The sequence below is a fragment of the Zophobas morio genome, unplaced genomic scaffold (genome assembly GCF_036711695.1).
Source record: "Zophobas morio isolate AGI-343-1 ecotype UQ-CSIRO unplaced genomic scaffold, CSIRO_AGI_Zmor_V1 ptg000009l, whole genome shotgun sequence".
NCBI classification, from domain to species: Eukaryota; Metazoa; Arthropoda; class Insecta; order Coleoptera; family Tenebrionidae; genus Zophobas; species Zophobas morio.
The window spans coordinates 6,774,432-6,798,502 of record NW_026972114.1 but is presented as its reverse complement, the minus strand read 5'-3'; the positions used below and the strand labels follow the sequence as shown (position 1 = coordinate 6,798,502).

The window sequence follows — 24,071 nt, the reverse complement described above, 5'->3', positions numbered from 1 at the left end:
AATTTTACCAGAATGTCTAAAAACAATGAATATAAAACACATTTTTCATTTTTTTTTGGACAAGTACATGCAGAATTACTAGGATAGTGTTTTAGTTGATAAATGAATTTTGAATGAAGATTACAACATATCTATTTTATCTGAAACATGTTACGTTTTTACTATCTAAATATATTTCAAGTTCAGGTTGTTTGACAACGTGCACAAAATTTTTTTTGCAGAACTATTTCCGAAAATTTCAACACAAATAGTTTCGATACTCGTCGATTAATTGAGTCCTCTAGATAAAGTACACAATCAGCAGCTCTAAACAATAACATTTCGATTTCACAGCCAAACAATTAACTCGTAAATGGCCTCCCAAAAAGCATCGTAATGTTTTTACGCACTCTTAGTGTGCTTGATGGTGAACCTCATGCTTGTCACGATTTGCCGACTAATCAAGAATGTGATAAATGGAGAGCTTTTCCTTTTTGCGTTTTAATCGTTTCCGGCTGTTCAATGTAATTTCGTGACGGATATAAAAGACAAATTAATTTTGTCTGTTTCATGTTTTTTTCATTAATTTATTTCACTCGAAGGTAATTAATCAAACGCAGCACAGCTTGAGAACCGGTTGGAATAAATCCAGACAGTAGAACTGCGGTTTTTAAAAGTCCAGTGCAAGATCAAACCGCACACTTTCCGTTGAACATTTTTTCATTGATGCACATGCTTATAGAGAAAAAGCGGGAATAATACGATTACGCATTTCTCGTGTTTGAGCTAAATTTAAATTCTTGTTGACATTGGCGGAGAATTTTTATTATTGCCGAACTACCTGTTTGGGTGAATGTCCAAAAACTTAGTTTTAAAATAAACGTTTGCAGTTTAAAAAACCAGACATTTACGTCGAAAAATTAGTACGACTTTTTATTGACGTCAGGCAGTATAGCATAAGGATAAACAACAGTCGTTGATGATTCACTTTATTCATTGGAAAGATAAAATCTAGGCTTCTCGTAATTAGGAAGTTTGTTTTAAATTGAAAATGATTTCTCATTGTATATTTGCCGCTACTTACATTTTGACCTATAATCACGCTCCTCCAAAATGCTTTCTCAGACGTTGTCTATTACAAAATTTGCTTATCTTTCAAAAATAACAGTCTGGGAAATAATAGGTAACAAGATTTAGGCATTGTCCACACGTGTGGATTATAGAAAATTCTATTTTAATTCTCAAAGATTTGCAGCCTATCAAATATTCGTCTTTTTTTTTAAGAAATAAAGTCAAATTTATTGCTTTGGACTTATTTCTTAAACACAAAAAAATAACTTCCTTGAATCAAAGTTGTCCAATCGACCGAACAATAAGGAAGCGATTAGATTAGGTAAATGCAATAGCAAATAATTTATTTTATTATTAATATTAAATTTTGGTTATCAGTGCCGATATTTTGAGTTATGGCTCTAATGATTTCTTAAAAAAATACTTGAATGAACAACTTCCACAAAGTGGTGCCGATGCTACAGCTTTACTTCTAGTAGCATATTCCAACTAGTAATTTGTTTTAGCAATAATAAACAATCCGTTTCGTTACTAACGTAAATTATATTTGCTAATCCGATTCAAATAAGATAAGTAGACAAACAGACTCCGAATCGATAGTAATTGGAAAAACTAAAGAGAGTTCTAACTTCCAAACAGTTAACCCGACATCAATGAATTGCATTACTAACCCACTTTCCAACTTTGTATGAAAGGAATTTGCATTTCAGTAACGAATTCTACGTTTAAAGCTCAAAAGATTACGTGCTTGGATCAACGAGCGGATAGCTTTGAAAAGAAACAACTTTAAAGAATGTGCTACATTATATTTTTATACGAATATCGTGTCTGACTTGTAAATTTTCAAAACAGAATTATGCATTTGGTTCGTTGGTTACTAATTTCAAGCTTTTTTGGTAATTCTCCGTACAAAACTGTAATCTTTTCAATAATTTTTTATGATATTGTAAAGGTATTGTGTATTGTGCTTTCGGGGCTTAACATAATATATTGTAAAACCAGTGGGGTGCACGAACATGAAACTTAATTTATAAGGGTGGGAATTGTGTACACTGTATTATAACCGAGATTATGTCTAGTAGGGTAATTTTAAACGTATATTAAAAAAGTACATTTATGAACTTGCATTGTTAGTTAGTAGTAGAGACTAGCTTTCATTTTAAACATTGATTATTGGTTTATCATTTATGTTTGGGTTCTTTACTTTTCTTAGAAAAATAGTCTACTTTATCTTTTAGAGGTTGTTTTAGTTTAATTCTCTCTATAGATTCCAATAATTGTTAAGTAGTTAGTGAATTATTTAGTGAATTATGAAAAAATATTATTTTGTAGTAAGTCAAAAAGAAATGGTCGAAAGTTGTTCCGACAGAACTTCCCTCGCATTTTCAAGTTGAGTTTTTACTTTACACAACATTTTTGTAAGAAAATAGAGAGCGGGTGGGCATAGCTAGTATTTGTTAAAATAAGATTGATTTTGGTAAATGACTGAACAATATTAAGAGTAATCACTGGAATGAAGAGAGGGTGGGTGGGCGGGGCTATTGATTATTTATGAAAGATTCGTTAGGAAAAAGTTAATCATAGCCCCGCCCACCCACCCGTTGTCTCATTTTTTCTTCAGAAATAAGAAATAAATGTTATAGCACAGAAGTAGTATAACAAAAAAAATACCATTAACGCCTTTTTTTAACAACTAACGTTCTGTTAGTTCCCATTCTTACTTTACAAAAGAAAATATATTTCATTCGGCCCACCCACCTTTAAAACCCATTTACTATGTACAATTTTGAAATGACGTCATTACATTATTGGTGGGGATGATTAGATAAATTTTGTTTGGCGCATCTACATGATATTCCTAATATAAATACAAAATTTGAAAACAATCGGCCCAGAACTTTTGGAAATTATCTGTCTAATAAAAATCGGGAGGCCAGACAGACAGACAGACAGACGGACGGAAACGGGAGACCTATTTCTTCGAACTCTAGGGTTCATGATAGGTCGAGAAAATGCAAAAGTAGAGAGTCGGCCGACAGATTACAGTACTTACTTGGCTTACGCTAGGGAATTAAAAATTATTTTAAGACAATTAGTTTGTTAGTCTACTCATACATGGAGTATACCAAGAATCTGATAGTGAAAGATTACACATGCATTATGGATTATTGAAAAAATTGGTCTAAGATTGTTAAGATAAAAGTTTCCTCGCCCTTGAAGTGCACCTCACCAAATCTCGCTTCTTTTAAAAATTTGATTTTGCAATTTTTATAAATAAGTATCTGGATGTCCTGAGTAAAAACTCAACACGGATTCTTAAGTCACGATTGCAAGAGCAAATTATGCATTTTATGAAATTAAATAAGAGTTATTTTGATAAACGATTTACCATGCTTCAGATAACTTTAAAATGTTTCCAAGATTTTAGAGTATTCGGTTTTGCAATTTCAAATTTAAATTATTAAAAATTAGTTGAAATCTGTTTCGGCAGAACTTCCCTAGCACCTAAACTACAGTGAAACATATCCAGCATTTTTGAGTTGAGTTTTTACTTTACAGAATTTTGTGATGACGTCATCAATATTTTTGCACGGATACCTTGGATTGGTGCACTATAATAGTAAAAATAACAGATTGTATTCCCAAAATTTTCTGGGAAAATGGAGTGAGCCGTTCCTGATTTAATCAATAAAATAAATTGACACATTCATTAATTGTTTTGAGCCACCTGTATAAGCAAATCTAAAAAATATGAATGCAATGATAAATCACAAGTAAAAGTCATCATGAAGTAGTTTAAAAGAATCTCAATCATTCTACGAGTTTAATTTTTGAAGTAGTTTGACGCAATTTCGGAGTCCCGTGATTACTGAACCAGCACTGAAAAAATATATTTATTTCGGAACCAGCGTTTCCCGATTTCTAGATGGTCCCATCCGCCGCTGTCAGGACTACTAGTTGCCAAGATAAGACTGAACAATATTAACAGTATTCACTATAATAAGAATAAGAAGAGGGGGTGGGTGGGCGGGGCTACTGCTTGCTTATAAAATTCTTTGGGAAAAAGTAAACTCAGCTCTGCCCACCTTTTTTCCTCTATTTCATTGTCTATTTACTATAAAATGGGGTTTGAATTCTACATATTTTGATAAGCGGTAGAATCTAAGATATAAACAAATTAAAAAGTGGTCCCGCCCACCCACCCACTTCTATTCTGTTTTGATAATTCATTTTTATTAGGTTTGAAGAAGGGAAGATGGATTTTATATTAATAAATAATAGAATCTAGCATTACATTTTTTTAAATAAAATTTAATTTTAGAGGTTTTTTTTCAATTTTTGTAGTGTTTATTTTAAAGGTGTAATAATAATAATAATGAATTATATTATTTTAAAAATATTTCACTTTTTGAATTTTACGATTTTAGAATGTTTCCATTTTTCAAATATTATTGGATTATAAAACTTTTTCGTTTAATAACTTTTCAGTTTTTGATTCATTTTTTCATTTCTTCAAATTTTCGATTTGCAATTTTTTCTTTTGGATTTTTATTTCTTTTATTTTTACAGTTTTTGCATTTTTCAATGTTGCGATTTTATAACTTTTTATTCTTTCATTTTCATTCGTTTCAATTTTTTAATTTGCAATTGTTCAGTTTTTTATTTTTGTTTCTCTAATTTTACGAAATGTAACTGTTCGAGTTTTCAATTTTCAGTTTTTCAGCTTTCCAATTTTTTAGTTTTTCGTTTCTGCAATTTTTAGATTTGTAAATTTTCATTTTTCATTTTTATTTTGTTAGTACTTGCTAAAATAAGACTGATTTTGGTAAATGACGTACCTTTTAAGAAAATAGAGGGCGGGTGGGCGGGCTTTGTACTTGCTACCTTGAGACTAATTTCGGCAAATGACATACCCCCTAAGAAAATAGAGGGCGGGTGGGCGGGGCTACTACTTGTTAAGTTAAGACTCAACAATATTAAGAGTTTTTCCTGGAATAAAGAGAGGGTGGGTGGGCGGGGCTACTGCTTTCTTATAACTCTTTAGGAAAAAAGCAAACTCAGTTCCACCCACCTTTTTTTTTCTCTATTTCATTGTCTTATTTTTTTATTGTAAAAAGACAGTCTAAAATACAAAACAATGTAAAAGTGGTAAAAACTATTTCGTTTTGACCATTCATTCTTATTGACTCTGAAGAACGGAAGTTAAATTTCATATTGATAAATAATAGAATCTAGGATTAGATTCTTTTTGTAATAAAATTTAATTTTTGCAATATTTTTTTTTGGAAAAAAATTTTCAATTTTTAGATTTTTCAATTTTTGATTGCAATTTTTCCAGTTTTCATTTTAAATAGCTCCGACGCGAGGTTCAGGTGCATCACTGCACTCGGCTCTCTGATGATTATGAAACAAAATTTCAAAGTAAATAAATAAAAACCTGTTTTAAAATTATTTAACCACAGTAATACCCACCATGTCTGCCTTCCCTTTCCTCTAAAAAACATCCCTGCAATAACACCCCAAAACGGATGTTTTTTTTTTAATTTCATGTCGCTTGCCAACAATTATGTCCATTTTTCGCAAAAATAGTTGCACATTTCGGGTAGATTTAGGAATTTAACTCGGTACTACGGAAATTTGCAATTTAACACCTTTAAACTTAAAGTTTTTACAAGATTAATAGGGACAAAATCATTTTTATCTTAACAAGTACTAGGACCGCCCACCCCCTATTTTCTCAGAGGATGTCATTTGCCGAAATAAGTCTTATCTTAGCAAGTACTAACCCGGTCGACCCAGCCTTTACTTTCTTAGAGGGTATGTCATTTGCCAAAATCAGTCTTATCTCACCAAGTATTAGCCCCACCCACCCACCTCTCTTTTCTTAGAAGATATGTCATTTGCCAAAATCAGTCTTATCTTATCAAGTACTAGCCCCACCCACCCGCCCCCTATTTTCTCAGACGATATGTCATTCGCCAAAATAAGACTTATCTTAGCAAGTACTAACAAGTACTTACTCTCTGAGAAAATAAAGGGCGGGTGAGCGGGGCTAGTACTTGGTAATATAAGACTGATTTTGGCAAATGATATATCCCCTCGGAAAATAGGGGGCGGGTGGGCGGGCCTAGTATTTGTTAAGATAAAACTGATTTTGCCCCTATTAATCTTCTAAAATCTTGTGAAATTTAAAGGTGCCCTTTATTTTCGCAGAAGGTAGTACTTGCTAGTACTTGCTAAGATAAGTTTTATTTTGACAAATGACATCCTCTGAGAAAATAGAGGGCGGGTGGGCGGCACTAGTACTTCCTGAGATAAGACTGATTTTGGCAAATGCCATGCCCTCTGAGAAAACAAAGAGGGGGTAAAGAAGGTTATATTGCAATTATTCTATTCAGTTTTTAATTTTTTCTAAAAATTCTAGACGTCCAAGGAGATAAAGCACAAGAGTATCTTGAATTAAAAATTTTTTTATTATAAATTTTGGAGATGACGTCAGCAAATTGTTGGTGGGGATAATTAGCCAAATTTTGGTGAATATTTAACCATCTACATGATGTTTCTAACATATGTGCAAAGTTTAACAATCGGTCCAGTAGTTTCGGAGATTACGTGTCTAGTAAAAATGGATACAGACAGACAGACAGACGGAAACGGAAGACCACATTTTTCGTACTCTAGAGGTCATAACACGTCGAGAAAATTTAAATTATCTTCTTGTAAATGCACAAAATTATTATATTATGGAAGAATTTTGATGGAGAAATTTTCCCTTCTTGGCAATTATGTAAATAATATTTTTGGTAATTATGACGCTGTTAGGATAAAAAATACGGTTTTTCTATAATGCAGAAACCACAACATTTGAAAGGTTTCTGAACTGTTCGGATTGTGTAAATCGTATTTCAAAGGTTTTTGAACTTTCACACGCAGTACTTGTCCTTCGAGGTAGCCTTTAAATTTGCTTATCGTTCAACTACTTGACTCATTAGTCATTACTTCGGACCTACCTCTCCTTATAAAGCAACAAATTGTTTTTTTCTGCCGGTCGATAATCATGTGCAACCGTCTGATATATTTATTTCTTTTCGGCAACCTTTTGGGGGTTAATACGGGTATTCTATTTCCAACTGATAATTTTAACTTTACAAATATATTCAAAACAAGCCAGTTGTGTCAAAATCAGTTTAAAGTAACTGATGCGAAAACTCTTTTCCAAAGTAAGTCTTAGACAATTCTGGTATAGGTTTGATGTGATGGTTATTTCAGTGTTTGATGCATCCGCAAAATCTGTTGACGGTTTGTTGTATCTGAATATGTTTCATCTTGGGAATTTCGATGAGTGTTACGACATTGCTAAGGCAACTACTGCCGGTCTGGTTTACGGAAAATACTGTCTTGGTACTATGACCTTGCAATCAAAACCATCACTAAACACTGTAGTGCAGCTACATTTTTACCTGAAGTAATTTATTTAACATTCTGTTGTAGGAAAACGAGAAAAGCTCAAATCTGAAGAAATTACATATAGGTGTTTGTGTTCCCAATGGTTGTACAACTCAAGATATAGAGTTACTTACTGGTAAATTACTGATTCATTTCTCAGATGACTTCTGTTATTCCCAAGACACAACGCCGAAATTAGATTCAGGAGCTATAATAACTTTGTGAGTTAAATGAATTTCAGTTTCTTTTAGCATCCAAAAATTCAGAATCACTTTAGGTGTTTTCGTTGGAATTGTTATTGTGTCGTCAGTTTGTGAGTTGATACAAATCAGGAAAGGAAAATTTACTCAAGGATATATTTTTGCATTTTCTGCAGTATCTAATGGATCAAAGCTTCTAAGTTCAACGTCAAATCCAGATCAACTTGTTTGTTTAAACGGCATTAAAGCAATCAGTATGATGTGGGTCATTTTAGGGCATGTTTATCTTAGTTCTGCCCAGGGACCGATGGGAGATGTTGTGGATATAAGAAAAGTAAAAATTAAACAGTACAATTTAGATAAAGAAGATACAGTATGTATTTTTTCAGTGGCAAGAAAATATTTATAATATGATTATTGTGGATGGTACTGTGTCTGTAGACAGCTTTCTTACGATAACCGGACTTATAACTGTTTATACTTTTCTAAAAATTGCTAGCAATCAAATCAAATTTAATTTTCTTCTTTACTACCTTCACAGATACATTCGGTAGGTTTCCAATTATATTTTTATTTCAGATATTAATTAATCTTTTTGAAATTTAGCTTAACGCCGTCGTTAGCTATAATGGTGCTAATCCATACCACTTTACTTCCATATTTAGGCAACGGCCCCTTATGGAACACAATAAATGACGGTTTTATCAGAAGCTGCAAAACTTATTGGTGGTCGGCTTTACTTTATGTCCAAAACTATTTTCACGATGAAGATACAGTGAGTATCAAATTTATGAATTACATATTTGATAAAACGACATTTCAGTGTGTACCGCAATCATGGTATTTATCTGTAGATTTCCAACTCTATCTACTATCACCAATAATTTTATTATCATTACACCGATGGCCAAAATTTTGTCTAACGATTTTAACATTCTTAGTAGCCTTGAGTTGTGCTATTCCTTTCGGCATAGGCTACGTGTATGGAATACCAGCGTTTATAACAGATGTCGAGTATGTAATATGTAATAGATTCCATAAAAATCAAAAGGGCTTTTGTAGAATTAAACCACACGAAATGATGTGGCTATACTACAAGCAAACTTATGCAAGATTTGGACCTTACGTAGTCGGAATGATCGCGGGATATTTTATTTATAGAAGAAAGAATAGTCGAATTGTACTGGTTTTGCATCCCGTATGAACAAATTTGGTAAAAATTTTGGAAATAAAATTTCATCTATTTTATTTTAGGCTTGGATGATTAGTATATGGTTGATTTGTTTAGCAGGTTTACTGGGATGTCTTTATGCTCCTTATTACGCAAGCCTAAATTATAGCCGCTTATCTCATTCTTTACTACTTGCTTTTCTTAGAAATGGATGGGCTCTTTGTCTCTGTGGTGTAATATACATGTGCGTTGCTGGATATGGAGGTATGATATTTTTCAAAGGTAGTAAACAAAAACAAATTATATTGTTTTACTGCGTTAACTGAATGAATTATGTATTACCAAAATGTCACTTAAGTACATTTTACTGTGCTATGCAGAACTGTTTACCTAATTTTTATTTGCTTGACGTTTCACCGTTTTCATTTTTTTATCGAATATGTATAACCTTAGCAACTATTTGCGTGTTACTAACTTTACTGCCTTTATTTTTAATTTGATTTATTATTTATTATTTCGCATGATAAATGTTTTTTTGTTATCTTATATTCTATCTATATATTTCAATTTTGGGACTTCTAAATACTTAGACTTTTCAATTTTTCAATTTTTCGACTTTTCGTGTTTTTGATTCTTTACTTATTCGATTTTTCAGTTTTTTGATTTTTCAATTTGTTGATGTTTTCTAAATTTTCAATTTTTCGTTTTTTTTAAATTTTAGACTTTTCAATTTTTTGATGACTCAATTTCTTAATCTTTCGATTTTTGCCCTCTCGTTTTTCGATTTCTATATTTAATAATGATGAAATAAAACTTGTCATAATAACGTCGACTCACCCAAAATAATATTCAAAACGTTTTGCTGCATTGTAGTTTAATTAATAATTTTAATGTATTCCTTTGTTTTGAGGAGAGAATTTGCTGCGTGCTTAATTGTCGCATTCTTTCGATGTATAAACATAAACAACTGAAGTTAAGCATGTACTGATAATATATTTTTACTTCAGAGACCAGGGAAGATCAGTCTAAATAACTTTAGACCAAGTTTTTGCCTTTAAAAGAGAAAGTCTTACAGGCGCCTAGTGTTTTTTTAATATAAAAAAAATCTTGGGACCTTTTGTGTTTTGTTTTTAAAATATTAAAAAAAAAATTTCGGGAATCCGTGGACTTCTTCATTTGGAAAGAATTTTGTAGAATCTCAGGGGCTATTAGCGTCTTTTTTTTTAATATGTAATGTTTCGTTTCGTTTCGTTTTTGAAAGAGAAAACACAATATTGTCAAAACCGAAGAATGAATAATAATAATACTTTATTATACGCCAATTAAGCAATACAGTAATAACAAACAGCACAAATAATCTAATTAAAAATCAAGAATTTTAAAAGTCTAAAAAATCCAAAAATCTAGAAATTAAAATAACGAATAGTTGAAAATGTTGAAAAATGCAAGATTTAAACAGTCGCAAAATTTTTAAAAATCGAGTGAATAAAAAATCAAATAACAGAAAGTCCAAAAATCTAAAAATTTAAAAATCGAAATTTTGAAAAATCTCAAAATTGAAAAATCCCAAAACTTAAACAGAGAAAAATCGGAAAATTAAAAATCGTTTAATCGAGAAGTTGAAAGATCAAAAAATTGAGATATTGGAAATAGCTAATTGACAAAAAAATGATAAAATTCATAATTGAAAAATTTAGACTTAAAAAACTCGATAAATCGAAAAATTGAAAAATCGAAATAGCGAAAAACTAAAAGATTAATTCCGACAAATTGGAAAATCGAAAAATCTAAAAATAAAAAGACAAAAAATCGAAAGACTCAAAAATCGAAACAACAAAAAGTAAAAAATCTAAAATTTAAAAATTCGAAAAATGGAAAATTTACAAAATCGAGAAATCAAAACATCAACGAATCGAAAAATCAAAAAATTGAAAAATCGAGAAATGTAAGATTTAAAAAATCGCAAAATTTTGAAAAACTAAAAAGTAAAAAATTAATCGAAATACAACTTGAAAAATGCTAAAATTGAAAAATCTCAATACTTAAACATTGCAAATTTGAAAATCGAAAAATTGAGATATCGAGAAATCGGAAAGACGAAAAATCGGAAAATCAAAAAATTAAAAATCCATTAATAGAGAAATTGAGAAATCGAAAAATTCAAATATTTAGAAACCCCAAAACTGAAAAATTGAAAAATCGAAAAATTTAAATACATAAATTCCAAAATTGATACGTCCAGAAATTGGAAACTCGAATAAACGAAAAGACAAATAATCGAAAAACTGAGAAATTTAGAAATCGAAATGGAAAATTGAAAAAACGCGAAATCGAAACAGCAAAAGATCCATTAGTTCAGAAGTCGAAAAATCGAAAATGGGGATATCCAAAGATTAATTTCGAAAAATTGAAAATCGAAAATTAAAAAATGAGAAGGCAACAAATCGAAAGACTAAAATTTAAAAAAATCGAAAAATTGAAAATTTACAAAATCGAGAAATCAAAACATAATCAATCGAAAAATTAAAAAATTGAAAAATCGAAAAATGTAAGATTTAAAAATAGCAAAGTTTTGAAAAATCTAATAAGTAATTAAAAAATCAATCGAAATACATATTGAAAAATGTCAAAATCGAATAATTCCAAAATTTAAACATTGAAAATTTGGAAATCGAAAAATTGAGATATCGAGAAATCGGAAAGACGAAAAATCGAAAAGTCAAAAAATTGAAAAATTCATAAATCGAAAAATTAAGGAATCGAAAAATCGGAAAATTAAAAAATCGATTAACCGAGAAATTGATAAATCGAAAAACCCAAAAATTAAGAAACGCCAAAAATTGAAAAATCGAAAAATCGAAAAACTGAGAAATCGAGAAATCAAAATCGAAAAATTGAAAAAAAATCCAGAAGTCGAATAATCAAAAAAATTCAAAATTGAAAAATTTAAACTTAAAAAGCCCGGTAAGTCGAAAAATTGCAAATCGAAATATCGAAAAACTGACAAATTAATTCCGAAAAATTGAAAAATCGAACAATCTAAAAACGAGAAAAAAAAATCGCACGACTGAAAAATCGAAACAACAAAAATGTAAAAAACCTAAAATTTAAACATTGGAAAAATTGAAAATTTACAAAATTGAGAAATCAAAACAATAATGAATCGAAAAATAAAATAAATTGAAAAATCGAAAAACGTAAGGTTTCAAAAATCTCAAATTTTTGGAAAATCGAATAAGTAAAAAATCAGCAAAAACAGAAGTCGAAAAATCCAAAAAATTTAAAACTCGAAATACATCATATTGGAAAATTCCAAAATTGAAAAATCCCAAAATTTAAAAACGTGAATCCCAAAACTGAATCGTTGAGAAATTTTTTCAAGTTTTCTATTTTTCAATTTCGATTTTTTTTAAGGGTTTAGATTTTTCGACTCAACTTTTTTGATTTTTCGCTTTCTCAATTTTTTAATTTCTCAGTTTTTGGGCATTTCTGTTTTCGGATTTTTTAATTTTTTCCATTCTTTAGTTCTTCTTTCATTTTTCAGTTTTGGGATTTTTCAATATTTCGATTTCTGACTTCTGGATTTTTCGATCTGTCGATTTTTTTACGTTTTAGATTTTTAAATTTTTCGATTTTTAAATTTTGTTTTTCAATTTTTTCATGTTTTAATTTTTCAATTTTTAAATTTTTAGATTTTCCCGATTTTTCATTTCAGTTCTTCCATATTTCAATTTTTTAAGTTTTCGAATTTTTCAATGTTTCAATTTTTATTATTCCGATTTTTCGACTTCCCGATTTTAAATTTCTTGTTTTTCAATTTTTTGTTTTCTGAAATTTTCGTTTTTTAATTTTTCATTTTTAAATTTTTTCGATTTTTCAATGTTTTAATTTCCCGACTTATCGAGATTTGGATGTTTTGGTATTTTGATTGTCCAGTTTCGCGATTTATGAGTTTTTTAGTTTAAACTTTTCGATTTCTCGATCTTTTGATTTGTCGGTTTTTCGATTCTTTACTTTTCGGATTTTCGGTGTTTCGATTTTCAATTATCCGATTTTTCAATTTTTCGATTTTTTAAATTTAGGGGTTTTCATTTCTCGATTTTTCGTTTTTTAAATTTTTGATTTTTGAATTTTTCATATTTTCAATTTTTCGGTTTTACGATTTTTTTATGTTTCGATTTTTCAAATTTTCGATTATTTTGTTTTTTTATTTTTTTCTCAGTGTTAAAAATTAAGAAATCGCAAAATTCAAAAATTTAGAAACCCCAAAAATTGAAACAATGAAAATTCGAAAAATGTAAATACATAAATTCCAAAACTGATACGTCGAGAAATTGAAAACTCGAATAAACGAAAAGACGAATAATCGAAAAACTGGGAAATCGAGAAATCGAAATGGAAAAATTGAAAAAATGCGAAATTGAACATCAAAAGATCCAGAAGTCGAAAAATTGAAAAATTGAGATATCGAAATAACAAAAGACCGAAAAATGGACAAATTCAAAATTGAAAACTTTATACCTAAAAATAATAAATAAAAAATTTTCGATAACTTGAAAAATTGAAAAATCGAAAAATCTGACAATGAGAAGGCAAAAAATCGAAAGACTGAGAAATCGAAACGACAAGAAAGTAAAAAACCTAAAATTTAAAAATTGGAAAAATTGAAAATTTACAAAATGGAGAAATCAAAACATTAACGAATCGAAAAATAATAAAAATTGAAAAATCGAAAAATGTAAGGTTTAAAAAATCGCAAATTTTTGAAAAATGGTATAAGTGAAAATTTAAAAAAAAAAACAGAAAGTCGAAAAATCCCAAAACTAAAACACTGAAATTTGGAAAAACGAAAAACTGAGAAATCCAGAATTCAGAAAGTCGAAAAATTAAAAAAACCATTAATCGAGAAATTGAGAAATCGAAAAATCTAAAAATTTAGAATCGCCAAAAATTGAAAAATCGAAAAATCGACAAATTTAAATACATGCATCCCAAAACTGCATCGTTGAGAAATTGGAAAATCGAAAAATCGTAAACATGAATTTTTGATTTTTCAATTTTTCGATTTTTTTAAAGGTTTCAATTTTTCGCTCCGCTTTTTTTTTCTTTTTTCAGGTTTACCATTCTTCAGTTCTTTTTTCATTTTTCAGTTTTGGGATTTTTCGATATTTCGATAAGTCGACTTTTCGATTTTTGACTTCTGGATTTTTCGATGTGTCGAATTTTTTACTTTTTAGATTTTTCAATACTATATCGATTTTTAAGTTTTAGATTTTTCAAATTTTTGATATTTTAATTTTTCAGTTTTCAAATTTTAGATTTCTCGATTTACCGATTTTTCATTTCAGTTCTTCCATATTTCAATTTTTCAAGTTTTCGAATTTTTCAAATGTTTCGATTCTTAATCTTTCGTTTTTCGGCTTTCCGGTTTTAGATTTTCTGGTTTTAATTTTTTTGTTTTTTAAAATTGTCGTTTTTAATTTTTCATTTTTCAAATTTTTTTATTTTTCAATGTTTTGATTTCCCGACTTACCGAGATTTGGATGTTTCGGTATTTTGATTGTTCAGTTTGTCGATTTATGAATATTTTCAGTTTAAACTTTTCGATTTATCGATCTTTTGATTTGTCGCTTTTTCGATTTTTTACTTTTCGGATTTTCGGTTTTTCAGTTTCCCAGTTTTTCTGTGTCTCGATTTTCAATTATCCGATTTTTCATTTTTCGGTTTTTAAATTTTAGATTTTTGAATTTTTCATATCTTCGATTTTTTGGTTTTACGACTTTTCTATGTTTCGATTTCTTGACACCTTGGTTTTTCGTTTTTTAGATTTCTCGATTTTTCAGGTTTTCGATTTTTCAAATTTTCGATTATTTTAATTTTTTATTTTTTTCTCAATGTTAATATCATACAATATGTGGAAAATAACCACAAAAATTGTCACTAAAAACATTTAAAAATTCATAAAAAGTAGAACACAATGTTTCCAAAACATAAAAGTAACTACATTTTCCCGAAAAAATCTATTGGATTATTACGATAATGTACTCCTGTACTCGTGGTTTATGAATCCGGCCTGATTTTTATCACATTTAAGGTATTTTAGAAAAAAAGTTCCTTTATGGCCTTTATTTATTAATTTCATATTGCATATAACTGTATCTACATTTTTGTGATTTTATATAAGAAGTTATTAATGAACAAAGAAAAATTAAATGTTATTACAGGTATAATTAACCAATTTTTGTCGTTGCCAATTTTCCAAATCCTGACGAAACTATCCTACGCTATGTACTTGGTGCATTATTTGGTTATCAGCTTACGATACGCCTCCATGAAAAAAAATTTCCTGCTCTCCAATAAATTCATGGTAAGTGGTACATAACTCACTTTTACTAACACATTTAGCATTTACTTTTATCACAGCTGTGGAGTTTTTGGGGTGCCTTCGTGGTAACACTTGTCCTATCTTTATTACTAACTTTAACATTCGAATCGCCCATGATCGCCTTGGAAAAATCCCTCCTCGGTAAAACAGTCATCCACTTTACAAATATAATTTGAAAATCTTTTGTTACAGGCTCCCGATTTTCTCCATTTTCCAGCAAAAAACCTCAAGTGTAAGAGAAATATTCGAGAATAAATATTCCTCACGATCGTGTTAACGCCGTTATTTTTGATGTTTGTTTTCGTGTGTTGTTTCCACGATACGGTTAGCCTTAAAGATGTGTAGACGAGACATTGTCGCTGAAAATTGTTTATCGCTCCAACAGCGAAGGTTTTATTATCGAAAAGAGGAATCGAATTGTGTCCATCCGTTTCGAATCGCCCAAATATCATCATATTTGCAGCGGAGACGCGTAAATTCGGATGTGATAAAAGAGAACATTTCCAAAATAGCGTCTGGGGTTCGCGAAAAGGTCGACACACTCAGATGAAATTGATTTTATGAGAGGGTATTGATTTGTGAACAAAGATATATGGTGGCTAAAGTCTGAAATGTTTTCCAATATTTTGAAAATATTATTTCAAATATAAATTTAGATTTGTTTAACTAATGGTACAAATTCATACTCTTCATTGGACTTTGACCGATTTCCTACATTCTGTTAACGTAACGCATAGCAACAGCCATGTAACTATTGAGATTAGCAATGTTAAAAGTGAACCTATTCCTTCGCATTCACTTGGTAATTATGCTTTGAGACTATAAAAAAAAATTATTTAATTAATTATGTGGGTTTAAAATGTCATGAAAAATTTTGCTGTGTTTTTTTTTTTAGTTCTGTGTCCAATTGTATATTTCGAGCTCTCATTATCTCCCTTTTTTTATGTAAGTCAAATCAATTCGATTTAGCAAGTCGTATACAAGCAAATTTACGAAGCACGATTAGAAAGAATTTCAAGTATCGCGCACCGGTACAATTTTACGATCTTACGTGCTGCGTTTCGGTTAAATTAATATTATAACTCTCAAATGCCGTGCATTTTTCCGTAAAGTACATATTGGTTCGCTGTCGTTTTAAAATTAAATCCTCCGAGACATGCTGCGGTTACAGTTCTTAAATTTTTGATTAGTTCAAGCCACAGCCATGCGAAGAGTCTTTGGATCATTTCCAAGCTATAACGTCCCATATTAAGTTTTTAAGGAAAATGAACGCCAAAAGGACGAAACGTGTAATCCTCTGGACACTTTCCTGATATCTTGGACAATATGTTCTGACAGCTGCAGAAAATATTTATGTTGTTTCTTGGCTCGGAGTCAAGACGGGTATGATATGATTGTAGACTCGTGCAGTACATTTCGGTACACATTTCTAGTGTTATTATCACCGCGCGGAATTGTATCTCATACGCTAGAACCAGTGCTGTCGCGGCGATAGTTTGATTACAAATATATTTTTCTTTTGGACTATTTCAACATAATATAACATTTCAAGATTACAAATCTGTGGTCCTGTGGTTGAAAAATTAAAAAGGGCATCAAGTATTATTATTTGAAGTAATATAGTAATATAGAAGTAGTTTTTTACTAGCTGTAAACACTCCTAGCGACGCACTGGCTACGACCTTGTGGACCAGATCAAGGCGTCCCCGCTACTCGCCGTAAAACACACCTTACTTCAACTGGAGGATTGCAGCGGTGAAACAAATTCCCGCGTACTGGTTATTATATACCTATGTTACAGCTAATATCCGAAATACGTTATTATGCATAATAACTAGATATTTTAGGAATTATGCGTAATAACTAAACTTGTCAGTTATTATGCATAATAACCGGAAACATTAGGAATGATGCGTAATAACTGAATTTTTCAGTTATTATGCACAGTAACGGAAACGTTTAGGTAATATTGATAATAACTAACAGAGGAACAGGAATTATGCATAATACCTGAAACATTAGTCATTAAGCATATTGCCTAATAGGCCAGGGCCGATAAATTTTGAGAACAAAAAAATTAAAACAGGATGATACCCATTGAAAAAGGAAGAAAATATAACAAAAATAAAAGGAAAAATAATTTACAGGCGATTTGAGGTCGGAAAGTGGAAGAGGATGAGCTTTTAAGGGTAGAAAACGGTTTATCATGAAGTTATAAGTAATAAAAGGATCTACAACTTTTGTATTTAGACTTTTTTTACATAACCTCAAAATTTATGCGAAAAATGCAAATAACCGAGTTTTTGGTTTTTTATTTTTATCTCCCACAAAAAAGTTTTTTTTTCACGAAATTTGGTGAAAACTTACCTATTTATGTCCCAAACTCACTGTAATTTTTTTGATTCAAAATATTTATTTTTCCCCCTTATTTTGATTTAATATCAAAAAACCACCCTAATTTTCAATTGAAAATTCTCACGTCAAAATGTTTGCTTTTTTAAAAAAATCGGTGTGCTTTTTGTTCGTTGAAATCTCTACTTTCTGATGGTGTAAAAAAAGTTAAATTACTATATTTTCACAGGAAATCCAAAAAAACGAAAAACTCGAATTCGAATTTTTTTTTAATTATATAAAATTTTGAGCTATTTATTAAAATTTATAATTTAATTACTCGAAAAAAGTAAGATTCCATGTTACACTGATAAACTCAAAAATTTAAAATCCAGTTGGTAGGAGATTTGTCAATATGAATGATGATTTAATTTTTGCCAATTGATTTTCGAAATCTTAATTGATTCAGTGGTATATTGTCATTTTTACATTTATAAATATACTAGCTGACCCCGTGAACTTCGTTTCACCTCCAATTTAATTTTGAATCTGCAAAATCGAATGCTTTGAAATCTTGCAGATGTTTTAAACATATGATAAGCATAATAAATTTTTATTCAAAATATATTTACTTATCCCCTCCAAAAAATTGATGACGTCAGCCCAAAATTTTGCCAAATGAATCCTGTCTAAAATGTCCAAAATAGGATGAGACTATACTTGTGATTTATCATTCCATTCATATTTTTTAATTTTGCTTATAGGGGGTGTCTCAAAAAAATTAATCACTGAGTCAATTTATTTTATTGGTTGAATCAAGAACTGCAAAACTGAATTTTGAAATTTTGTAGACATTCTGAAGTTACTGTTTGACATGGTAGGTTTTCAATCAAAATATATCTGTTGATCAAGCCCAAAAACTTGAAGACGTCATTTCAAGATTTTGCCGAATAAATCCTATCTAAAATGTGGAAAACATCATCAGTATATTTTCGTAATTTATCATTGCATTCATATTTTTTGATCTGCTTTTACAATGACTCAAAAAAATATATGGATCAGTCAATTTATTTTAGTGAATAACTCAAGAGTTGCAAAAATGAATACTTTGAGATCTTGCAGACGTTTTAAAGTTATTGTAAGCATGATAAATTGTTAAGAATATTTATTTATTCCCCCCAAAAATTGATGGAATGGCTCACTCGAATTTCGCAGATAATTTTGGGAATACAATACAGTTATTTTTTGTATTACACTGCACTAATCCAAGGTGGTATACGTGTTGATAGTAAATGTTGATTAGGTCATCGCAAAATTGTGTGAAGAACAGACTCAACTCGAAAATGCTGAATAGGTTTTATTATACTTTTGGTGCGAAGGAAGTTCTGTCGAAACAACGTTCGATCAATTTTTTGACAATGGTTGATATAAATAAAACTCAGTAGATGCTCATACTCGAAATACAAAGTATCTACTCGAATATCAAATCAAAATATTTCTAGTTTTTCTAGATGATACTAATACTTCAGTAAGTAACAGTTGATGCTGAAGTAGCATCTCGATACAACAAAAAAGGACAACAGTGACAGTGTTCAACCATCAAGCCAAAAATCGAGTTACCAAAATATAAGTTAGCATGGGGTAGACACCTTGAGATGGGAATCTCTATGGCCAGTGTTAGAAAGAACGCACTGCACAATTTATGCATAAATAAAAGTTAATTACATGAAAAGTTTTCGATATTCCTGCTCCTAATGTGTTTTTCAAACTGAATGCACCTTTTGACGACGTTCCACGTTCATGAAAGTCACCATGTTTAGTTAAAATTCACTCTTCCAACGATCCTACTGGTTTTCTAAGCTGCTTTACAGACAGCTCAGTTATTTGCCACGCCGATGCTCATTTCTAGATTAAATGCTCACAAAACGCGTAGATGTTAAGTTTGTGTCCGGGGAGATACAATGTTTCCAAGTAGGTACTCAGTACATAGAGTAGATGCTCAGGTATATAAGAGTAATAATGAAGTAGGTACTTCGTACTTCGAATATGAGTATCTAGTCAGTTTTATTCATACCACCCCATGTCTCGCTTCAATGTTTGATTATGTTGATTATGAGCACAACGCTGATCAACTTCCGTATCCGAATTACCCATTAAATAAATCATTGCGGTTTGCACCTGAGGTAGTTCGTCGCACATTTGATTGACTTCGTGGACCTATGTAGGCTTGTCGTCTTCTAGGCATTTTAATGAACTTCAAAAAACGACGCAGAATTATGTTCACAGTCAATCAAATCTGTAAATTTTGTCTTGAGAATTTTAAAATATTGAAAACTTCAAATTAAATCCTCGAATAACGGTAAAGTTTGAGGTTTTGTCGAAACCAACAAAGTGAATATAGGTAAAAAGAATGGCAGATCAAAATGAATAAGAAACTTTCGCAATGTAAAATAAACGACGTTTTTTTTTTACGAAAAAACAAAGAACGATTTGAAATGCAATATACTTTTCACAATCGCACTGAAGAATTAGTTTTGTATGACACGTCAGTTAGACGACAGGTCCGTTAGAAACGCCAACTAATGAAATTAATTTTAAGTGGCGATTCCCATACAAAATTTTTAGATTTTTTTTATTTTTTAACTGTTCTTTTAAGTTATCCTTATTTTTTTTATTTATAAACCATCCCCGTAATATAAAAAAATGTTCAAATCGGTCAAGCCGTTTTTGAGTCTTAGCGAGACTAACAGGAACAGCAATTGATTTCTATTATATAGAAGATTAAAAAATGGGGGTTTGTGGTAGTAAGGTGAAAATTTAGGGTTACACATATTTTTTGAAGCCAAATCTTAAAAAAATAAAAATAAAAAATTTTGTCCAAAAATTAGACAAACATTTTTTAGGGTGGGCCACCCTTATCACTTAGGGGTTTAAAAAATAGTTTACAACTTATTGTCAGACCTACCGAATATGCATAAAAAATTTCATACAAATCGGTCAACCCATTTCGGAGAAGTTCGGTTACAAACACTGTGACGCGAGAATTTTATACATAATGCATTATTATTTTAGAACAAATTTCATTACCATAAAAAAGGTTATACTGACTCGACCTTAAAAGATAGACATATGCTGTCGCGGACTTTTCTTTAGATCTTTTAGAGGGGAACAATTTCGTCACACATGATTTTCACGTAACTTTAACCGTTTAAGCAGCGTAAGCAACGGAAGCTGTCAAAGGAGGAATAATTTTCCCGTTTTTCCGAATTTTTCATTGCTACTTCGCTCCTAATTATCGTAGCGTCATGTTGTATAGCCTATATGTAGATATGATACATGGACTATCCAACAAAAAAAGATTTTTTGAATTTGAACCAGTAGTTTCTGAGATAAGCGTGTTCAAATAAACAAAAGCTTCAGCTTTATTATATAAGTATAGATTTGATTAATTGTAATCTATTTTTTGCGATATCTTCTTTGTTTGCCTGTTTTTTATAAAAAATATTGGCCACATTTGACAAATTTTTATCGTCTAACTAGCAGAGCCAGCAAACGTTGTTTTGCCATATAAATTATTTCTAGTAAATATTTTAGTAGTTAAATAAAAAATTAAATCAAAATAAATAAATAAATTATATGTAATTAAATTAAATTATAAATTATACATAAAAATTTATCGTACGACAATAATGATTATATTCAACAGCCATCTTGAACCCTATCTGTGGATGAAAGTAAAGATACTAATATTGTTACTACAAAATGGGAGTTGGTGGTAGAAGGGTGAAAATTTAGGGTTATATGTATTTTTTGAAGCCAAATCTTAAAAAAATAAAAATTGGTCTAAAGAGTTTAGACAGTACTTCCCTCGCTGTCGGAAACTTGACGACTGCATGGCTATTGTGTTTTTTTCTCATTACATTTTTGTAGTGGGAATTTAAAAAAACTTGCGATGACGTCAACATTTTTGCAAGGACACGTATATCAGTTGGGATAGATGTAGTGTAATACTAAGAATAAAATTATTGTATACCCAAATTTTCGGGAAAATGAATTGGGTCGTTTTGAATATTGATTTTTTATAATCAATTATAATATAACAAGTGATATGATTATTATCGATAATATTTCGAGTGAAACCGTGCTGCAGATTCAACGAGTGCGAAGCACGAGTTGAATGTGCTGCTTCGGTTTCACGAGCCATATCTTCGATTATTAATCATATCACGAGTTATATTCAACATGAGAATATAATAAATGAACGCATTATTTGATAATAGAGTTGATTTCGTCGTTTTGAGCTTGCCTCCAACGTTGGCAAGCCATAAAAGACAAAAAAATTTATGAAATTCTAAAATTTGTCAATTTGACAGTTTTTAAATTTAGATAACAACAGACCACAATAAGGCAATAAAATTATTATCGCTGTGATAGACATGTAACTAAGGGCATGAACAAATTCTATTGGAAGAAATGGGGTCATGTGATACATGAATTATATTCTCAATAAAATAACGAAACAATTTACTCACGTATACGGCAACTGAAAATCGTTTATGTATAAACATTCTTAATTTAAGATGACAAGCGTAACAGCATACGTGAGAGTCAAACAGAGAAACTGTAAACAAAACGACCATCGGTTTTATTGCTTCGACTTCCGCTTATTATATAAAACATTGGGTTTTATTTTAATTCTTGACGGTGAAATTCACAATTGGTTGATTATAAACATGTCTATTTCACATTCGCGGAACCAAGTGATCGCATAAAACAAATGCAGGTCTGTAATGTTAAAGTCGATGTAAATAAGCGTGCTACCCTTATGTTTCAACCGAGTTTTTCCTTTAACAAATTTTGTGTCTACCAAATTGGGTTGGTTGAGGTGTAATACTAATAATAAGTGTTGCCTTTAATTTAATCAATAAAATAAATTGACTTCATTAATTTTTTTGAACCACCTCTTAAGAAAATCTAAAAAATATGAATGGAATGATAAATCACAAGTACAAACTCATCATATATTTTGCATTTTAGATAGGATTTATTCAGCAAAATTTAAGGGTGACGTCATCAATTTTTTTAGGAGGGATGAACAAATACATTTTGAACAAAAGTTTACCATGCTTATAATAACTTTAAAATATTCCCAAGATTTCAAAGCATTCGGTTTTGTAATTCCTAATTAAATCCATAAAATAAATTCACGCCTTCATTAATTTTTTTGGGTCACCCTGCATATGCAAATCCAAAAATATGAATGGAATGATAAATCACAAGTACAGACTCATCATATTTTGTACATTTTAGATACGATTTATTCGGCAAACTTTTGAGCTGACGTCATCAGTTTTTTGTAGAAGATAACCAAATATATTTTGACTAAAAATTTATTATGCTCTTTATAACCTTAAAACATCTGCAAGATTTCAAAGCATTCGGTTTTGTAGTTCCTGATTAAATCAATAAAATAAATTTACGCATTCATTAATTTTTTTGAGTTACCCTGTGTATGCAAATCGAAAAAATTTGAATGGAATGATAAATCACAAGAAGAGACTCACCATATTTTGTACATTTTAGATAGGATTTATTCAGCAAAATTTTGTGGTGACGTAATAAATTTTTTAGGGGGGACGACCAAATACATTTTGATCAAAAATTTACTATGCTTATGATAGTTTTAAAATATCTTCAAGATTTCGAAGCATTCGGTTTTGTAGTTCCTGAGTAAATCAGTAAAATAAATTTACGCTTTAATTTATATTCTTGAATCACCCTGTATATGCAAATCCAAAAAATATGAATGGAGTGATAGATCACAAGTACAGTCTGATCATATTTTGTACATTTTAGATATGATTTATTCGGCAAATTTTCGAGCTGACGTCATCAAGTTTTTGGAGGGGATAAGCAAATATATTTTGACTAAACATTTATTATGCTCTTTATAACCTTAAAACATCTGCAAGATGTCAGAGCATTCCGTTTTGTAGTTCCTGATTAAATCAATAAAATATATTTACGCATTCATTAATTTTTTTGAGTCACTCTGTATATGCAAACCAAAAAATATGAATGGAGTGATAGTTCACAAGTACAGTCTGATCATATTTTGTACATTTTAGATATGATTTATTCCACAAACTTTTGAGCTGACGTCATCAAGTTTTTGGAGGGGATAAGCAAATATTTTTTGACTAAAGATTTATGATGCTCTTTATAGCCTTAAAACATCTGCGACATTTCAAAGCATTCTGGTTAGCAGATTAAAAATAAATTTCAAAATGTTGTTTTATAATTTTGATTTTTTTTCCAAAAATCTGGACGTTTCGGGTGAAAAGTCGATTCAGAGTTGTCAGAGTCCTACATGTGTAGGACTATGTTATTTTATACAATTGAAAACCCATTTACTATGTACAATTTTGAAGTGACGTCATCGCATTAGTGGTGGGGATGATTAGACAAATTTTGGTTAGCGTTTTAC

The 24,071-nt window shown here is 30.2% G+C and overlaps 2 protein-coding genes across 2 annotated transcripts in view; one reads left to right on the top strand and one right to left on the bottom strand.

Annotated features, from left to right (window-relative positions):
- The window catches only part of LOC135125789 (UNC93-like protein), a 144,429-nt gene that overhangs the window by 94,093 nt on the left and 26,265 nt on the right, over positions 1-24,071 (bottom strand). The gene's annotated exons all lie outside the window — the stretch shown is intronic.
- Positions 7,109-15,526, top strand: LOC135125934 (nose resistant to fluoxetine protein 6-like). Its single transcript, XM_064051722.1, has 12 exons — positions 7,109-7,271; positions 7,321-7,490; positions 7,543-7,718; positions 7,764-8,031; positions 8,087-8,247; positions 8,304-8,472; positions 8,521-8,711; positions 8,760-8,895; positions 8,952-9,132; positions 15,093-15,235; positions 15,292-15,394; positions 15,446-15,526. Exons 1-12 carry the CDS (start codon positions 7,109-7,111, stop codon positions 15,487-15,489), a joined length of 1,905 nt encoding a protein of 634 aa, XP_063907792.1. The 3' UTR covers positions 15,490-15,526.